The 17,926-nt window shown below is 35.0% G+C and overlaps 2 protein-coding genes across 3 annotated transcripts; one reads left to right on the top strand and one right to left on the bottom strand.

Moving 5' to 3' along the window:
* Window positions 1-461: 461 nt before the first annotated feature.
* LOC111794353 (GATA transcription factor 26) lies at window positions 462-5,184 on the top strand. 2 transcript variants are annotated; one of them, XM_087124301.1, is made up of 8 exons: window positions 462-979; window positions 1,621-1,983; window positions 2,143-2,578; window positions 3,308-3,380; window positions 3,638-3,741; window positions 4,034-4,220; window positions 4,319-4,430; window positions 4,518-4,754. In XM_087124301.1, exons 1-8 carry the CDS (start codon window positions 940-942, stop codon window positions 4,520-4,522), a joined length of 1,320 nt encoding a protein of 439 aa, XP_086980427.1. In that variant the 5' UTR covers window positions 462-939; the 3' UTR covers window positions 4,523-4,754. The 2 variants fall into 2 exon arrangements, with proteins under 2 accessions (XP_086980427.1, XP_023532079.2); XM_023676311.2 differs by lacking the exon at window positions 4,518-4,754 and adding an exon at window positions 4,761-5,184 and having other exon boundaries at window positions 463-979.
* Window positions 5,185-8,411: 3,227 nt separating this feature from the next.
* LOC111795839 (expansin-like B1) lies at window positions 8,412-10,193 on the bottom strand. Its single transcript, XM_023678444.2, has 4 exons — window positions 9,988-10,193; window positions 9,788-9,894; window positions 8,934-9,248; window positions 8,412-8,832 (listed from the first exon to the last, which is right to left on the bottom strand). The coding sequence occupies exons 1-4, from the start codon at window positions 10,121-10,123 to the stop codon at window positions 8,632-8,634; spliced, it is 759 nt and encodes a 252-aa protein (XP_023534212.2). The 5' UTR covers window positions 10,124-10,193; the 3' UTR covers window positions 8,412-8,631.
* Window positions 10,194-17,926: the final 7,733 nt, after the last annotated feature.

Below are 17,926 nucleotides of genomic sequence, written 5' to 3'. Positions count from 1 at the left end.
TGGATAATGAAATGAGAGAGTGATATACCCATAGGAAACGACATGTCGTGTATCCCGAAGTCTTAATCAATTAATGTAAAACAAATAAATAAAACGAACTATTTTCTGCAAATAAACTATTTTTTTGGCCTCATAAAATTGAATAATTCCAAGCCATATTAAATATTTTATTTTCTGTATTTTGAGGGTATTTTTGACAAATAACAAAAAATTTGTGGGGTTTTGTAAATTTTAGCAAATAAAAAAGTCCACAGTCAAATTAGACATTAAATTATATATTTTAATTAAAAAAAAATTAAACTTTATAATTTCTTCTAATAGTAAACCAAAACATAAAGCAAAGCTGAATAATTTCTTTTTCTTTTTTCTTTTCTTTTTCTTTTTATTTGTTGTTTATTATTATTATTATTATTATTATTATTATTATTATTATTATTTAAAAACAATTAAAGAATTTAGCGCATAGTCACAAGGCCTCTCTTTCAACCCACCCTCTCCTCTTCCCCCAACCATTTCACCATTCTTTTTCCACAGCCATTTATTAGATTCCTTTAATGGTCTTTTCTTCTCCATTGGATTTCGCTGATTCTTAACCAAAAAACCCTTCCCAATTCCTTCGTTTCTTCTTCATTTTACTCTCTTTTCTCTCATTTTTTGGACTTTTGGACATACAACTCTTCTGGGTTTCTGCCTTTTTCTTTCTTTCTGCAATTTTTCTCTTCTGGGTTTGTTCTATACATGTTTTTTTTTATACCCAGATGTATATCCTTACAGATTTGTAACAAAACACTCATATTTCATAATTTTCTTGATTTTTTTCTTGTGAATAAATAAGGTATTTAAGTCAAGTTTCTTCGAATTTTCTTTTTTCTACTGAACAGTATATTTAAATAAAGAAGAAAAAGAAAAAAAAAAAAAAAGGGGGGAAGGGAGAGTGATATGGGAAAACATGGACCTTGCTGTCACTGTGGAGTTACAAGTGAGTTCTTGTTCCTCCATTTTGTGTATTTGTTCTGTTGTTTTGTTGTTTTTTTTTTTCCTGTTCTGTTTCTTGTTTGGTTGATTTTCAGCTTGGTTTCTAAAAGCTTTTGTTGTTCCAATGCTCTTGTCTGCTTGAATGTGTAAATTCCTTATTGGGTTTGTGAATTAGGAGAGAACTCTACGAAGACAACAAAATTCAATCTAAGATATATATTGCTCTCTGAATTACTGATGTTGTTTTCCTTAATTTTATCAATGATCCCCTAAGCTTAACATTTATACTGATGTGTTTCCTGAAGTCTGGACTGTTCTTCATGTGCAGCATCATTTCTCATGAGTTAGCATTGATTATGAGCTGAATTAGCATTCATGTTCTTATCTTTTCAGTTTAGCAGGTGACTTGTGATTTAGTACATTGATAAACCTTGTATGATTCATCATTGAGCTTTAGTTCTGGTGGTTTCGTGTTAGCTGCTGTTTTGATGTTCTTCATGTTGGTTCTTTAATTGTTTGAAGCATTAAAGTTTTAGGATTCTGGTTTAATCCGATGAGTAATACTTTGTTATATTACATCATGAATCTTCTGTAATGTACATACCTCTTAATTTCCGAGTATCTAATGTTCAAGTGCTGGAACAGGCACGCCTCTTTGGCGTAATGGACCTCCTGATAAACCAGTATTATGCAACGCATGTGGATCCCGATGGAGGACGAAGGGAACGCTTGCGAACTACACCCCTTTGCATGCTCGAGCTGATCCTGATGAATATGAAAATCACAGGGTTAAGAGCATTTCAATAAATAAAAACAAAGAAGTGAAACTGCTAAAAAGAAAGCTGCAACAAGCAGATGGATCGATTGGGTGGCCGATTCCCGATCAAAGTCAGGGTTACTATAGAGTAGTGGATGAAGACACAAGCAATAGATCCAGTTCTGGGTCAGCCATATCTAATCCTGAGAGCTGTGCTCATTTCAGCAGTGCTGATGCAAGTGACTTGACAGGTTAAACACTGAAATCAACTCTTGATGATTACTAGAACTTAGAAACATTATGATAGCTTTCATTTTTCATCCTTGCATCATTTTAGTTCTATTATTCATGTTTGTGAAAGAGCTATATAATCCTATCTCTGACTGTAACCTGCATTTGGCCATCTTAAGGTCCAGCTCAGTCGATAGTGTGGGAGGCCATGGTGCCTTCGAGAAAGAGGACCTGTGTGAATCGTCCAAAGCAATCCCCGGTCGAGAAACTAACTAAAGATCTATATGGTATTTTATGTGAGCAGAGATCTTCCTATTTCTCTGAAGCTTCTGAGGAGGATCTGCTTTTTGAGAGTGAAAAACCTATGGTCTCTGTTGAGATAGGCCATGGAAGCATTCTCATTAGGCATCCGAGCTCAATAGCTCGAGAAGAGGAGTCTGAGGCTAGCTCGGTTTCAGTTGATAACAAGCAATACTTGGTAAATGAGGTCTATTCCCCCCATTCTGCTACTGTTCTTGTATGTAGTAAAAACAAGGGCATGAATTTTCCACCATCTAGGATTGGAAAGATGAAGAATCCTTCTGGATCAGGGGTACAACAAGTACAAATTAAAAGGTTTGTCCAATCTACTTTACAAAATCCTTTTTATTATATCGATCGATGTGAAAAGCTCAACGAAATGATGTTGAAAAGAAAACCAAGGAAGACAATTTAAGTATGTGAGATGCAAATAATGGACTGTCCCTGCTCTTTTTCATCTTGAAAACACTGATATGAGATAGAATCCATCATGGCTCCAGTGAAAAGGGAACAAAGAAAGAAAAGAAGTGTCCTTGCTTGTAATTTTGCAAGATACGACAAGCTTATCGGTCTTAGTGTGGTCTGCTCGTTTGGCTATAGTTGTTTACAAAGAAAAAATAAATTTACTTTGTCCTATATAGGTGCTCAATAGTCCTACAAAAGGGCATTGTTTCATTCATCAGGCCTAGTTAAGGCTAAAAAGATGTGGCTAAGTGTGTCAAATATTGTAACAACCCAAGCTTTCGGTTCCTAGCTAGCAGATATTGTCCTCTTTGGGTTTTCTCATTTGTCCTTCCCCTCAAGGTTTATAAAACGCGTCTACTAGGAAGAGGTTTCAATACCCTTATCAAGAATGTTTTGTTCCTCTTTCCAATCGATGTGAGATCTCACAATCCCCCTCCTTCGGGACCCAGCGTCCTCGCTAGCATACTTGCTAGCGGTGAGCTTGAGTTGTTACAAATATATTAGGAAACTAGTGTAAATTTGTTACTGCAAACATTGGAGACAAAAACCAATCACCATTTTTTTCACTTGAAATTGCAGGGACGACTCTCATCATGAAAGTGCACAAATTCTTGGAAGCCATAACTCGCCCTTATGCGACGTAGATATAAATGTAAGTTGCGTCTTTTATCGTCTTGCTTGATTCCATTAGAAAAGAAACTTTAAGCTTAGGTGTTACGATTCCAAGATTGTCGTCACTCGTGTTTTTGTTAATATCATTACTTGATGACTGCTTATACCGAAAAAGGATAGAATTCTATTTGATGATAAACTAAGCTTGTGGTGCCTTTCCTTTTTGTTACTGAATGATCTTTCCTAATGCTTGAGCATTTCGTTCTTAGTGGAAATATACTTTGTTTTTGCTTCTAGGACATTATAAACTTCGGAGAGTTTGTGAAACAACTTACAAATGAAGAACAGCAGCAGTTAATGAAGTATCTACCACAGATCGATATTGCTGAGCTTCCGGAGACGTAAGAATCAATCAATTTTCTTCTGTTCCTCCCTACAAAACACATCACCACACACAGGGAAAAGAAAAAGAATTAGCTCAAGAGGGCAACATCACTTTAACTGCACATGGTGCCCTATGTGTGCAAAAAGTATGGATTCCCTATATTATCTTACCGTGTCAACGACTTGCAACCGCTCCATAATATGAACGATCCAGAGGATGTTATTGCATAGTTAATGTTTGATTTGAGTTTGATAGAGTGCACTACTAAAGAGCATGTTTGATGGATGCTTGTGATGTTTTATTTGCAGCCTCAAGAGCATGTTTGATAGCCCCTATTTCAAGGAGAGTTTAACTTCCTTCCAACAACTACTTAGGGAGGGTGTTTTCGACGCTTCCTTCCTTGGGACAATGATCGAAGATTGCACGGCTCTTAAAAGGCTTGTACTATGTAACTCTTCGAAATCCAACTGGGTCGAACGCTATCATCAACTGAAGGTTCGGGCTGATTTTATTGTGATTTGGTTTTTGTTTGATGAGAATGTGGGGAAGAAAATTTTAAATATGCATCTTCACTGAATATAATGTGCCTGCAGAAACGTAAAAATGATGGCGAAGGATCTTTTCTTTCCAACGCCAACACGTCTGTGTCGAGTAACTTCATGAATGTGAAGCGATTGCACGAGAGCTACAATCAAAATGTTCCTGGTAAACAGAAAATTCTTTGTATGGTAAAATTAAAATGCTATTCTACTCAGTTTGCAGGATGATAATACTTGTTTCTTCTTAACTTAGATTGAAATGGCATACATTACGAACTTCGACGCATCATCTTACCGGTGGCTAATCTGCATAGTAAAACTAAGAAACACGTGTTTCTCCCGAATCTGAATTGTAGTATAAGGGCATTCATAGTAAAACTAAGACGATTTTGCCGATACAAAGTTGAACTATGATCTGCTGCAGACTTTATTCCATATAATGCTGTCGTGTTTAAATTCTTTTCAACCGTACTGAGTAAATATTTTCCATCTTCAGAGGTAAAGACTATCATGAAGAGTCCCAAAAGGTTGGTGATGAAGGAAAATAAGGATCCTGGAGAGAATGATGGGTCTTGCTTCAGTCCTAGAAGCTTGTTTGCCGTGCCTACTGATGGAAGCTTTGAATATTTACAATTCATCGAAAGAAGTTCGGATCAAGACCTATTGCTCGATGTGCGATCAAATAATTCATTCCCACAGGCCGAGCTCCTTCACCCGACCTCTCGTACGGGTGGTAGGCAGGCCAGCACATGTAGTAGCTCGGTTCACCCAAATCTTGTACATCACTAACAACTGTATTTTCCAAACATAACCACTGTGCCTGCTGCTATTAGCTAATAGCTATGGCCGGGACTCGCATGTTTTTTGTTGTAAAAGAAAAGTCGGTAGAGGTCGAATGGCATCTTTCGTTTTTCGATTCACCCTTTGAAGTTTGAATGATGGAACCATGAATTTGGGTGAAAATTTTGTATAGGTTAACACAAGATTTGTAACATATATATATATATATGCTTGAATGTTATGTATTGAAGAATTGATAGTTACAAGATCTTTGTATGCAGGGCAGGGTGATTTGAAAAAGCTGTTGTACCCTAGAAGCTACTAGCAGTCTTTTCCTTCTCTAAAGGGAGATTTTGAAGAAATAGTGATGGATGATGTGGGGGGGGTAGGCTGTGATTTTGACACTCACAAGGCACCCATTGAAACTAATACAACAAGATAGGAACAAGTCAAGTTTGTCATCTCAAAAAAGTCAAAAAGATTTCCGCTATTGCTTTCTTCATAAGCTATCCTTTTCTTAGTTATGTCTGTTTAGGACCTGCACAAGTCTTAAAGATACCCCAAGAAGTAAAATGACTCTTCATTCACTATTAACTTCATAAATGAAGTCAAAAGAACCCGTTTTAGAACAAGGGTGAGATCCCACATCAGTTAGGGAGAAGAATGATACCTTCTTTATAAGAGTGTGGAAACTTTTTCCTAGCATACATGTTTTGAAAACCTTGAGGAAGGAAGCCTGAAAGAGAAAATCTAGAGAGGAAAATATCTGCTAACGGTGGTCTTGGGCTGTTACAAATAGTATTAGAGTCAGACACGGAGCGATATGCCAAGGAAGAGAATGAGCCTCGAAGAGAGGTGGACACGAGGTAGTGTGCCAACAAGGACGTTGGGCCCCGAAGAGGAGTGGATTTGGGGGTCCTACATCAATTGGAGAAGGAAGGGAACAAGTGCCAGTGAGGACGTTGGGCCCGAAACTAGCAGTGGGTTTGGCCCTTAACGACAAATCCATTCTGCACGGGAAGAGAAACAACACAATATAAGAATCCTTATCTCTCCACTTTACAAGCTCCATACAAGGCAATGAGCAAACAAGATAATCTTTATCTAACCATTCACAAAATACTCAAATCTGCAAAATAAGTTCATTGAAAAATATTTGCACAGGAAACAACATAACTCGAAGAATCTTTAGCTCACCACTTACAAGCTCCATACAGGACAATAAGCAAACAAAATAATCTCTATCCAACAATTCGCACCACACACAAATCTCTCCTTTCTGGGTTTGCAGAGCAAGTTCATTGACAATATTTGCAATGATCTAAGAATCTCCATCTCAATACATACAAACTCCAGACAGAACAATGACTAAATACAGAACAATATTTGTAAATTCTCTTTAACTGCAGTCCGTCATTGTAGCTTGAGATTGTCCATTTTTTAAGCTCTTGTTCATTCTTTCATTTTTCTCAATGAAAGCTCAATATACCAATATATATATATACACACACGATTAGTAAGACACCTTAATCTCTATCTAAAAATTTACAAGTTTCTCAAATCTCCGGTTCTGCGTTTTCAGAATATGTTCATTGGCAATATTTGCAATACAAGAAACAAGATTATCTAATAAATCTCTACCTCACCATTTAGAACTTCCATACACGATAATAAGCAAAGAGGATGTCAATGGAAATTCTACCCTTGTTTCCAGAAAAGGAGAAGCCTAGAACAGCTGCTCAAAAAAACAGAAGAAAACACTATCCATTTGCAGAGGAAATACAAAAACCTTGTAGGGAGAGGATTCAACGTCCTTATAAGGAATGTTTCGATCCTTCGAGAGGCTTTGTGTGCAACAAATCTCTCTTACGAATCCCAATTATTTGTATTCTCAAATCGAAATCTCTAAGAAAGAAGAACTTCTGGTTTACAGAAAAGTGAGAGTGAAAAATCTCACAGTACAAATCGAAAAAGACCGATGGTAAGAGCATATAAAAATAACTAACATAAAAATAAAATGAGTAAAATAAAAGAAATAAAAATGAAAAGTTTAAAATATAAACTTGCATACTCAGAATCAGTCGAATCCTTCTAAGCAAATCAGGAACTTCCCAATCTTAATTCCCTTCAGTTCGCAAGTCCCAACCAGAATTACCGCTAATCTAAACTTGCATACTCAGAATCAGTCGAATCCTTCTGTAAATTGAATTTACTACCGAAAACTCGAAAAAATTTCAATCGAATCCTTCTTCCGATTGAATTTACTCCCGCAAACACAAAAAAATCAGTTCAAACTGGGAGCCCTAATTCCTAAGAACTCCAACTACAGCAACAAACCATATCGCACCTCAACTTTCATCAATCTTACCTAGATAATTTCATACAGTGCCCATTTTGAATCTTGGATCAAGCGGCCATTCATATCGCCGCTCCTCGGACCTCGTTCGACACCAATCACCGCCCGGTCGAGCGGCGGCGCCGTGCTGTTCGTAGCTCAATTCGAATCTCCGTAAAATTCGTAGCGTAGTGAGACCGAATCGCCGAAAATTGAAAGTAAAATAAGAACTTTAGTTGGTCGAATTGGAGAAGGGACTGATCGAGATTGGGGATGAAAGGTTTCCCAACCGTTAAGCGTTTTAGGGCTTTCCCGCCATTCTGTTGAAATTAACGACCATCCTGAAATTCGACGCGGTACTTCTTTTTTCTAATTTCTAATATTTATTTACAAAATTTCAAATTATTTATTTTTATTTTTAAATATATAAAAAAAAAAAAAAATACTTTTACGATATTTACCTTTAATTTTTTTTTTTTTTAATGAAATTGTTAAAATGATGTCTCTAATATTTTAACTATATTTCTATTTCAAAGATATTTTAAAAATATTTATAAAAAGTCTGACAATGGTGAGAAGGAACTGTCTATCCATTGGAAAGCTAGACATTTAAAAAGTGGCTTTGATAAGGATAACTAAGCTGACACGTTGGAGTTGACTGCTGACACGTTCGTCAATATATTAAAAATATAAATTGATGAAAAGCTCGAGCATGTCAGTATTAGACCATTCAATTTATAAAAAATATAAATTGATATTGTGAGATCCCACATCGGTTGGAGAGGAGAACGAAACATTTCTTACAAAGGTGTGGAAACCTCTCTCTAGTAAATACGTTTTAAAATTGTGAGGCTACGATGATACATAACGGGTCAAAGCAGACAATATCTATTGACAGTGGTCTTGAGCTATTACAATATGTAGATAAATATTTTATATTCTATCGTACTTTTCATTTAACCTGATCTAGCTACACGTAGACAAAAGAGGTATCAAAATCACAGTCAAAACGAAAACGAAAAGATAGATCCATAAACAAAAACGAACTTTTATTCATAATTCCTTTTACGACACAAATCACATAATTGGGCATTACAATAAACCCAACAATATATTATAATTGCACCACTCAACCACTACCAATACCCACAAACTATAACAATCAAAATCAAAATCACAACTTTAATATAAACCTTCCTAAACACAAGCACTTAAGGGCGTTGTAATTAAGTAGAAATGCATGTAGCCCTTATTAAAAGAGGTGAATATCTGTGTCATAAGCAACTCCTGCCCTCCAATAGCTTGGGAGGCCATTGCTTGCCACCACCCACCTTCCATACCCTACACTTCCACTCACTTGAAACCTCAACTTTAGGTCTCCTTTTGGTGGGTTTGCCATGTCCCATACAGCTCCATGTGCTCTCCTCATCCCCTTCCATTCGTTGCAATCCTCCTACATCAAACCACACCCGAAAATCTAATTACACGAAGAACAACGATCGATAAAAGTTTCGATTTTTTTATCAATTATAAGTTTGGATGAGATGAACAAACCTGCCACACTTCAACGGCGGAGATGTCGTTTTTGCCCGACACATAGATGAGGATAATGGCTAAGTAGTCGGGGTATCGACTATGCTCATGGACCTTAAATTTGACCGTGTTGTAATTAGGGTATCGACATGAAACCCTTCTGAATTCTACATCAACCACACCGTTAGAGAACAATTCTAAGGCTGTGTTTGGATGTGCTAAATTTGCATAAGCTCTTGGGCTCATGATAAAGTCAGTGTAATCCCCTTCACCATGGTCAGTCACCACTACATAGGCTCCATTCTCACTGCAATAAGTTGGATTGGTGCACCTAACCTGAATCATTAACATTAAACTACACGTTAATTAAATATTAGGGGAAGAACCAATACTAATAGTTAATTAGCAAGTGGGTTATTTAAAAAAGTGACAATATGAGATCACACCTAGGTTGAAAAGAGAAACGAAACATTCCGTTTAAAATTGTAAGGCTGACAACGATACTTAACTGGCCAAAATGGGTAATATTTGCTAGCGGTGGATTTGGGCGGTTATAAATGATGTCAAAGCCAGACACTGGACTATGTGCCAACGAGGACACTGGCCCTGAAAAGAGGTAGATTGTGAGGTCTCACATCGATTGGAGAGGGGGAACGAAATGTCAGTGAGGACATTGGCTCTGATGGAGTGAATTTTAAGATTTCACTTGGGTTAGAGAGGAGAACGAATCATTTTTTTAAAAGGGGTAGAAATCTCTCCCTAACAGATGTGTTTTAACAACTTTCGGGGGAAGCCCGCAAAAGGAAAACCCCAAAAAAATAATATATACTAGCGGTGGGTTTGGACCGTGTAATCATTACTTAAAGTGAATATACCTGGTAGCATGCACCACAGCCAGAGCCATTCCTAAAGAGATAGGAAACTGCAGCGACATTCCCATTATTGACAGTCCTACCGAATTCACCAAATCCACAAGCCCCAGCTGAGCAAAAAAGCATAAAAATCTCTTACAATTAGTCAAAAACCTTAACCAAAATTAAGGTAAAAACAAGACAAAGACTTGAAATTAGCATACATGGTGTCCCATAGCAATCAGGGCTGCCATAATAAGTGGCTCTAGAGGCGACAAAAGTGTCTTGAGAGTAGCACAGCGCAGGCACGAGCACAACCAAGAGGCACCCAAATAACCCACATTTAACTGACACCTCCATTCGCCTCAAACCCAAATGAAAACACTTAGAACAAGAGGAGAAAAGATGAGATTGTTGGGCACATTTGGGTTGAGAAACGCTTTATTTATAGCCAACTTTTGTTGGAGAGATGGGTAGGAAGTTGCTGAGCCTAATGGCTGCTTACACTCAAGGGGTTTGGGAGAATCCCATTACCAAAACCCCAATCCAAAGTGCATTATCCATAAGCATAAATTTCCGAGTCAAGGTCATAGTCCACTTATCCGTTACGAGCAGTATTTGAATCGTATGAGACAAAATTCTATATACCATGCTCAAAGGGAATTTCTTAGTTCTTCTATCTTAATAGACGGTATGATTAGTTCAAAGAACGTTTTGAAATTCGAGCGATTACCGACATTTTTAAATGTAATAAGAAATGGGTTTACTTAATTGATCTAAATGAAGTGGATATGCACTTTCAAATTGGCAGCCTCGTGGCGGCTAAGTTATTTTCATTGATATCAAATGAATATTGGACCAATCTCTTCTTCTATCTCTCTCAACCAAGCTTAGCAAACATCGGCTGATGCAGAATCCCACCATTGGCCAATAAAACATAAAGCACAAAAAGTTGGACTTGGGTTTGAAAAGAGTTGGGGGAGATTCAATTTACTTTCTTTGTGTATATATATATATATATATATATGAACATCTTTATAACACTCGATTTAGGTAGGGATTTGAACTTATAATACGAAAATATCGGTATCTAATCATATACTTTACTTAAATTTTGAAAATATTAATGCAGCTGGGTTAATCTTATTTTAGTTCAACAACATACGAGTAGAGAAATTCCAGCCTTTGAACTTCTTCGAGAATATATGTTTTATCGGTTTAAACTATGTTCTAGTTGATGTAGGTTACTATAAACTAATTTCAATATCAATTCCTATAATAACTATGTGTTCATTTATCTCAATGATATTTTTGTGATATACTCGAATATCTCGAGTAGATGTCCAACTAAACAACTTTTTTGTTTTCATTATTTTCATGGTCGTGTCTCATACGCATCAACACTTGTACTATTTTATGCGCTAGGGTAGGGTTAACAAAATAAAGTAGTGTGATGATGAATGATTATATATTTTCAAAGACTAATTTAAGGTCATTGGTAAGTAGCCAAATGGATTAGCATGCACCCACCAAAGAGCCATCCCTTTGTGTTGGGTTGTGATGCACTAACCCACAATGGGTTTAAGTTTTCTATTATTCTAATATCAAGAATCATCATAGGATCGATCGATACCAATTTAAACATAGTTCAGTTGAGTTGATAAGACATCAATTACCATATCAATTGTCGATAATTCAGCATCATCATTACTAATTAGAGATTCGTAAAATGGGGTTAGGTGAGTTTTTTTGATTTTATGATAAACTTTCATGAACATGAATGAATAGAATTATATGAATATTAGTTGGAGAGAATATAAATTGTTAATAATGTTCATTAGAGATCTTTTGTTCTTCGTCAAGATTTCATCATCATGAGACCTTGTGGCTGCCTGCTACACAATTTGGAAGAAACAAAAACAAAACTAAAAACTATGTGCTTGCTGGAAATCTTAGACGTTGACCTGTTTTTATTCCACAGGAAAGGAAGTCAAATCAAAAAAGACTTTAGTTCTCCGGACATTCTTAAATTTTTAAAATAAACTAATTTAATATATATATATATATATATAATTGAAATTTTACTTTCATTAATTAAAATTTATGTTCATTTTAAACTTTGAATTTTATGTTTAATATGGTTGTGAATGATAAAAAAAATATTGAATAGACAGTAGACACAAAGTTTAGACATTTGTTAGATTTAGTTTAATTGGTTATGTTGTAAATTTTTCTATTCATAACCGAATCTGTGATGTCCCACGTTTGGTTCGGGAGGAGAACAAAACACATTTACCATTTATAAGGGTATTGAAACATTCTCCTAGCAGATGCGTTTTAACGCCTTGAGGTGAAGTGCGAAAGAGAAAGCCCAAAAAAGACAATATCTGCTAGCGGTGGATCTAGGCCGTTACAGAATCAACCCAATTTTAAAATTTTTGGATTGGATTGGTTCGAGTTATTCGAATCCTTTATTCAAATTTTTGCTTTTTAGAAAGTAAAATACTTATTTACTTATTTTCAACCATTTAATTAAAATTCTCCACTTAGTATCAATTATATTTTGAAAAATTACTTCTCAATAATTAAAATTATTTTAAGAGTTAAAAAAAATATATATATATAGTAAACAAAATATATATTTTAAAATTAATAATAAATTTGGTTCCGTTTGGGTTCAATCCAATTTAATTTTTTGAAAAGGTACGAATCAACCAATTTATAAAATTTTCATTTATTTCAACCGAACTTAAATAAGTGCACAACTCAACCCAAATGGTCAGTTATTTAACACTCTTAATTTTTAGTTAGCTCTACAAATCCGACTTACGAGCCAAACACTACTTCGTTCGCAAAGTTTCAAATCCAATTAAATTACGTTTTGAGAACCTCCCGTATTAAAATTAAAGTAGATGAATTAAAACTATAGGGTTAGAAAAATGAAGAAGAAGATGTGTAAGTGATTGTGAGTATGTATAGAGAGAAATGAATAAGGGAGGTTGAGAATGACATATGAACATCCACAAATGGGTCACCTTCTTGACCACTACAACCAAAACAATTGTATAAAGGATGTGTTTACAAGTGTAGGGTTTATATTTGGGTATATCCTTCTTCTACACTTGTAAAGAAGAAGGCCTATGTTGTTGGTGGGGAGCTACAATAATGTGGTATCAAACTTAAGAAAAGCTTAAACAATTGCATACCCACCCACCAACCAACAAACAATGACTAGTATATTGGATAAGAAACCTCTAGACTTTCATCAATCATTACAATGGATCGTGTGAGATCCCGCATCAGTTGGAGAAACAAGCGAAACATTTCTTATAAGGGTGTAAAAATCGTTTTCCAGTAGATGTGCTTTAAAACCGTGAGACTGAGTAACGAGCCAAAACGAACAATATCTACTAGCGATGGGTTTGGACGATTACAAATGGTACCATGCTAGTAAGGACAGTGAGCCTCGAGTGAGTGGATTATGAGATCTCACATCGGTCAGAGAAGGGAACGAAATTTATAGAGAATTCAAACGTACAATATCTAAATATAAGAATTATTTATAGAGATTTCATTTTCCGAATTGGGCCCTAGAAGAGGAACTTTGTTGGGCCAGTTTACTTTAAACATTATGGGCCGTTAAACTAGAATTGGGCCCAATACAATTACTCTAAATATATATTAATGTCTTGATTAAGAATTATTTATAGCTAATTTTGAGAGAACTAATTCCCCTCCAAATTAATTAGAGTTAAGTTTGAATGGTGGATATATATATATATATATATAAAAATTATATAAAGATTTGGTTCTTATTATAGGCCCCAAGTGGTAATGGAATATTTATTAATTTGGACCACTCCATACAATTAATCTCCCAATAATTTGAAGCCCACAACAAAATTTAATTAAGAATCTCATACCCACCAACCCTTTTCATATCCATTTGGTCACAATTCAAAATTTATTACAATTCAATTTAAAAACACGAACACATTATCTTCTTAATAAATAATCGCCCTTCGGGACAATTTCATGAATCTTTTTTTATAAGGGTGTGAAAACATCTCCTTAACGTACGTGTTTTAAATTTGTGAGAATAAAGATTCCTAACAGACGTGTTTTAAACTCGTGAGGATAAAGTTGTAAGGATAAGGATCTGGAAACCTCGGACTACTGGTAGGATTTACTGTATTAACGGTGGTAAATAAAAAATAATTTAAAAAAAAAAGGGTGGGAATATGGATATTAAGAATGCGAGACCGACCCATTTTGTTCCACTAATATTTTGGTGTTGTTTAATTTATTTACTTTTTGAATTGTTCCACTCATTTTCCTTTTGTATTGAAGACCCCTCTTCCCATTTTGAAATAAGTATTTTCCCAAATGGGAATTATTTAATAATAAACATTATCTTTTGCTTTACTCGGTAAAGTTAATAATCTTTTCATTTAATTAAGGATTGCTTTGATTAAAGCTATTATTAGTGGCACAAACACCCTTAATACAAAATAAGCTTCATCCTCTTACTCATCATATTCTCTCCCTGAGTCCACATGTGTCAACGAGAACGTTGGGCCTCCAAAAGGGGTAGATTGTGAGATCCCACATTGATTAGAGAGGGGAACGAAGCATTCGTTATAAGGGTGTGGAAACCTCTTCTTAGTAGACTCATTTTAAAATCGTGAAACAAACTCCGATACGTAACCGACCATATTAGAAATTTTTATGAACTCCCTCCACTAAAATACAATATTAATTAGGAAAATGGCACTATCCCACTTGAATTAAAACCAATATTTGAGGGAAAAAGAGGAAAAGAACAAACAAAATAAGCTGATTTCATCTGTTAAATTTATATACACATTTACAGATTTAGTTCCTTTGTGCCTTTGCTTTTGTCTTTTCCATTAATCAAAGGCCGACCTCGACCTCGACCTCGACCTCGACCTCTCATCTTTATTATATGATTAATTAAGAGGTCAAAGATTCGAATTCTCTCATAGTTCAATCAGTAGAGTGTTCGTGCCTATAGACTTTTTAGACCGAACCAATTGTTTTAAAACTCATTTAAAAGTTAAATAATGAACTCAGCCCAATCTAACCCTAATTTTTTCGGGTTAACTTTACGATGTACGTTGTTGTTGTTGATGTATTAATATATTGGGAATTGGGTTATGATGTTAGCATTTTAGTCATTTAAAAAGGGTAAAAAGTTGGGATATGATGATTGTCCAAAAGAAAAGGCTTTTATGTTTGGTTATGGGAAGGAAGATGAGGGTAAATGCATAAACCCTAGCTCCTACCAAAAGCTTAGGGGATCCTTTGCTGAATTTGGAGAGAGTGGAGAAATGAGTATATGGTTGATTTGGGTAATGCCCTAACTTTTTGCAAGATTTGTTTAATCTTTTATGTTAATTAAACACATTAATAACCATTACTCTCCTATTAACCTTATATTCCATTGTTTGTGCCTAAACAAACCCTAAACCAATAGAATATGTATGTGGAGATTGTCCATTCTTCTTATTATTAATTCATTAAACTAAATGCTAATCATCATCATGAACCTGATACCTTTCCCTCTCCCCCTTCCCATATCAATTGGAAGGAGGAACGAAGCATTCATTACAAGGGTGTGGAAATCTCTCTTTAATAGATGCGTTAATCGATCAACATAGATAATATTTGTTAGTGGTAAACTTGGGCTGTTACAAAAATCGATGCTTTGCCCACTAACTGCCTCAAAAAAATAAGAAGCCCGGTTGAGATAGAATTACAAAATTTGTTTTTGTTACACGTGTTCAAAAAATTTGATGACCTCAAAAGCTAGATCAATTCAATTCAATTTGTCCTGTTTGAGTTGAGTTGTGAATTGAATTTGGTTCACATGGTTCATAAGTTGTTCTAAAACTAAATTGAGTTGAATTAAACGAACTCAAATTTATTGTTAATTTGAAAAAAAATCGAAAGATTTTCAGCCATTTTCTATCCATACAAATTTGGCAATCATAAAGTTGGTAGACTAAAAACGGTCTAAGAAACGGTATAATGATTATAGTTGATCGATTAAATTTCTAAAGATCTATCATGTGAATAGGACAAGTAAATGAATGGGACCATGATTATCCACCATACTTGTTATGTATTTTTCTCTTTTGATATCTAAAAAGTAGCTTTTTAATTTAGAATATTAAATTTCGTATTTTATTTCGTTAATTCTCGTCACATTTGGCGAGGAGTCGAGCCTCACCCTTAAGCTTCTCATGATCATGATAGATATGAGCAATCGTCGCCATACTTATCAAGATAAAACATGATATTCATATTCATACATTCGATACCATAACTGTCTTTCTATATGTACTAACATCACATCGTCTAACACATAATAGCCCTTCAGTCTTTCGTATAGAGAGCTACCTTAATTTTTTTTTCGTTTAAAATTTTTCGTAAGTAATAACTTTGAACCTTACTAAACTGGTTCTAGAATTATGATAAAAGCAGCATTGATCGTATTTCTACCAGAAACGACCGAGTCTTTGTTCATTGTATTTGAATACGTTCAAACTTACAAATTTGAGCTTTTCGAGTGATGGGTAATCTAATTTGGGACCATTTGAATCGTGGGTCACATCCAAAACACCTCAATCTCGCATCGTTACTCAACACGTATAGGTGAAAAAAGAAAGTGTTGGAACATATATGAAAAGAAAGGAAAATGGGGATGGAACATATATACGAGAATATTGGAGAAATTACGGAAGCATATTATATTCTCTGCAAAACGAAAAAAAAAAAAACACAAAATCTTGGTTTGTTTTTTATGTCTTTTGCCTTTGAACCACTCCATTGTTTCTTTTTAGGTTAAACCCTAAAAAAAAGCTGTCTTGTTCTTTTTCCTTTTCAATGTATAAGTACGAGCCTCGCCTGGCCTCTCCCTCACCTTCACCTTCCCCTTCACATGGCACATATTGTCATGATCATGGCTTTGAAAGCGTGGGAATTATAGCATAGCATCTACACACACACACATATATAAATAAAATTCCCACTCAATATCACTCCCTCCCCCACATTATTCTTGAGTGCTTTAATTCTTCCACACACTCATCACTTTCAATTTTAATGTTCGGTTCATAGTTTTTATAAACTTCTCCTCGTCCCGTCACCGTCATGTCCAATATTTAGATTAGGAATCGGAATTTAGATTCTACATACGATGACTCAGACTGTACTTAGACGGTCGACCAACCATCATATTCTTACGATCACTCTCGTTCATATGTGGTATCGATTCATTTATATACTCATCGTTTACTCAAACGTCATAATCGATGATTATATGGGTGAAAGATCGAATCATCAACTTTTTAATTAACCCTTAATTACTCGAAGGTAAATACAAAGTTTTGGTTGCATATTAACTTATAATATCATGTATTATAACCTTAGAGGCAATGATATGATTCTTTTAGAGTGGATGAGAATGAATCTAATACTCTCTCTATATATATATATAGATATAGATATATATTAGTGAAGTTAGTCAGCTTTATTTTATAATAAGTTAGAAGCATGGTGGACAATTCCCTTTCATGTTCTTTTTCTAGAGATTAGGGTTTCAATGACCACTTTTAGGGTTTATTTTTATTTTCTTAATGAATCTATCTTTCTTGGGTTGATTGCTACATAAACTTGTGGGTAGAAATGAATTTAAATGTTGTTTATCATAAGATATCAATTGGGCTGATTTTTGTTCCTTAAATTAACAATATATAAAAGGTTCTCTTAGAACAACTTTAAGGAAAGATAAAGTTTAAAAGTCCGAATAACAGCAACAACTCCTCAATTCATAAACAAACGAACATTCATAAAAAAGATAAATAAACAAAGATCGGAGACACCCATGAGCTTAGCTCAACTCGCGTAACCTAAGTATACTCGATTAAGAGTTTCGAAATTTGTTCGCTTTGGGTCGTTACATATCTGTGTCAGCCTCACGGTTCTAAAATGCATCTGATAGAGAGAAGTTTCCACACCGTTATAAGAAATGATTCGTTTCTTCTCCAATCGACGTGGGATCTCACATAATATACAAATAAATTTTAATTAAAGTATATGGTAGTCATCATAGGTTAGATCTCAAATCCACTACCCAAA

The sequence above is a fragment of the Cucurbita pepo genome, chromosome 5 (assembly GCF_057944985.1).
Source record: "Cucurbita pepo subsp. pepo isolate OVF chromosome 5, ASM5794498v1, whole genome shotgun sequence".
NCBI lineage: Eukaryota > Viridiplantae > Streptophyta > Magnoliopsida > Cucurbitales > Cucurbitaceae > Cucurbita > Cucurbita pepo.
The sequence above is the reverse complement of the archived record's forward strand: the minus strand, read 5'-3'. Positions and strand labels throughout refer to the sequence as shown.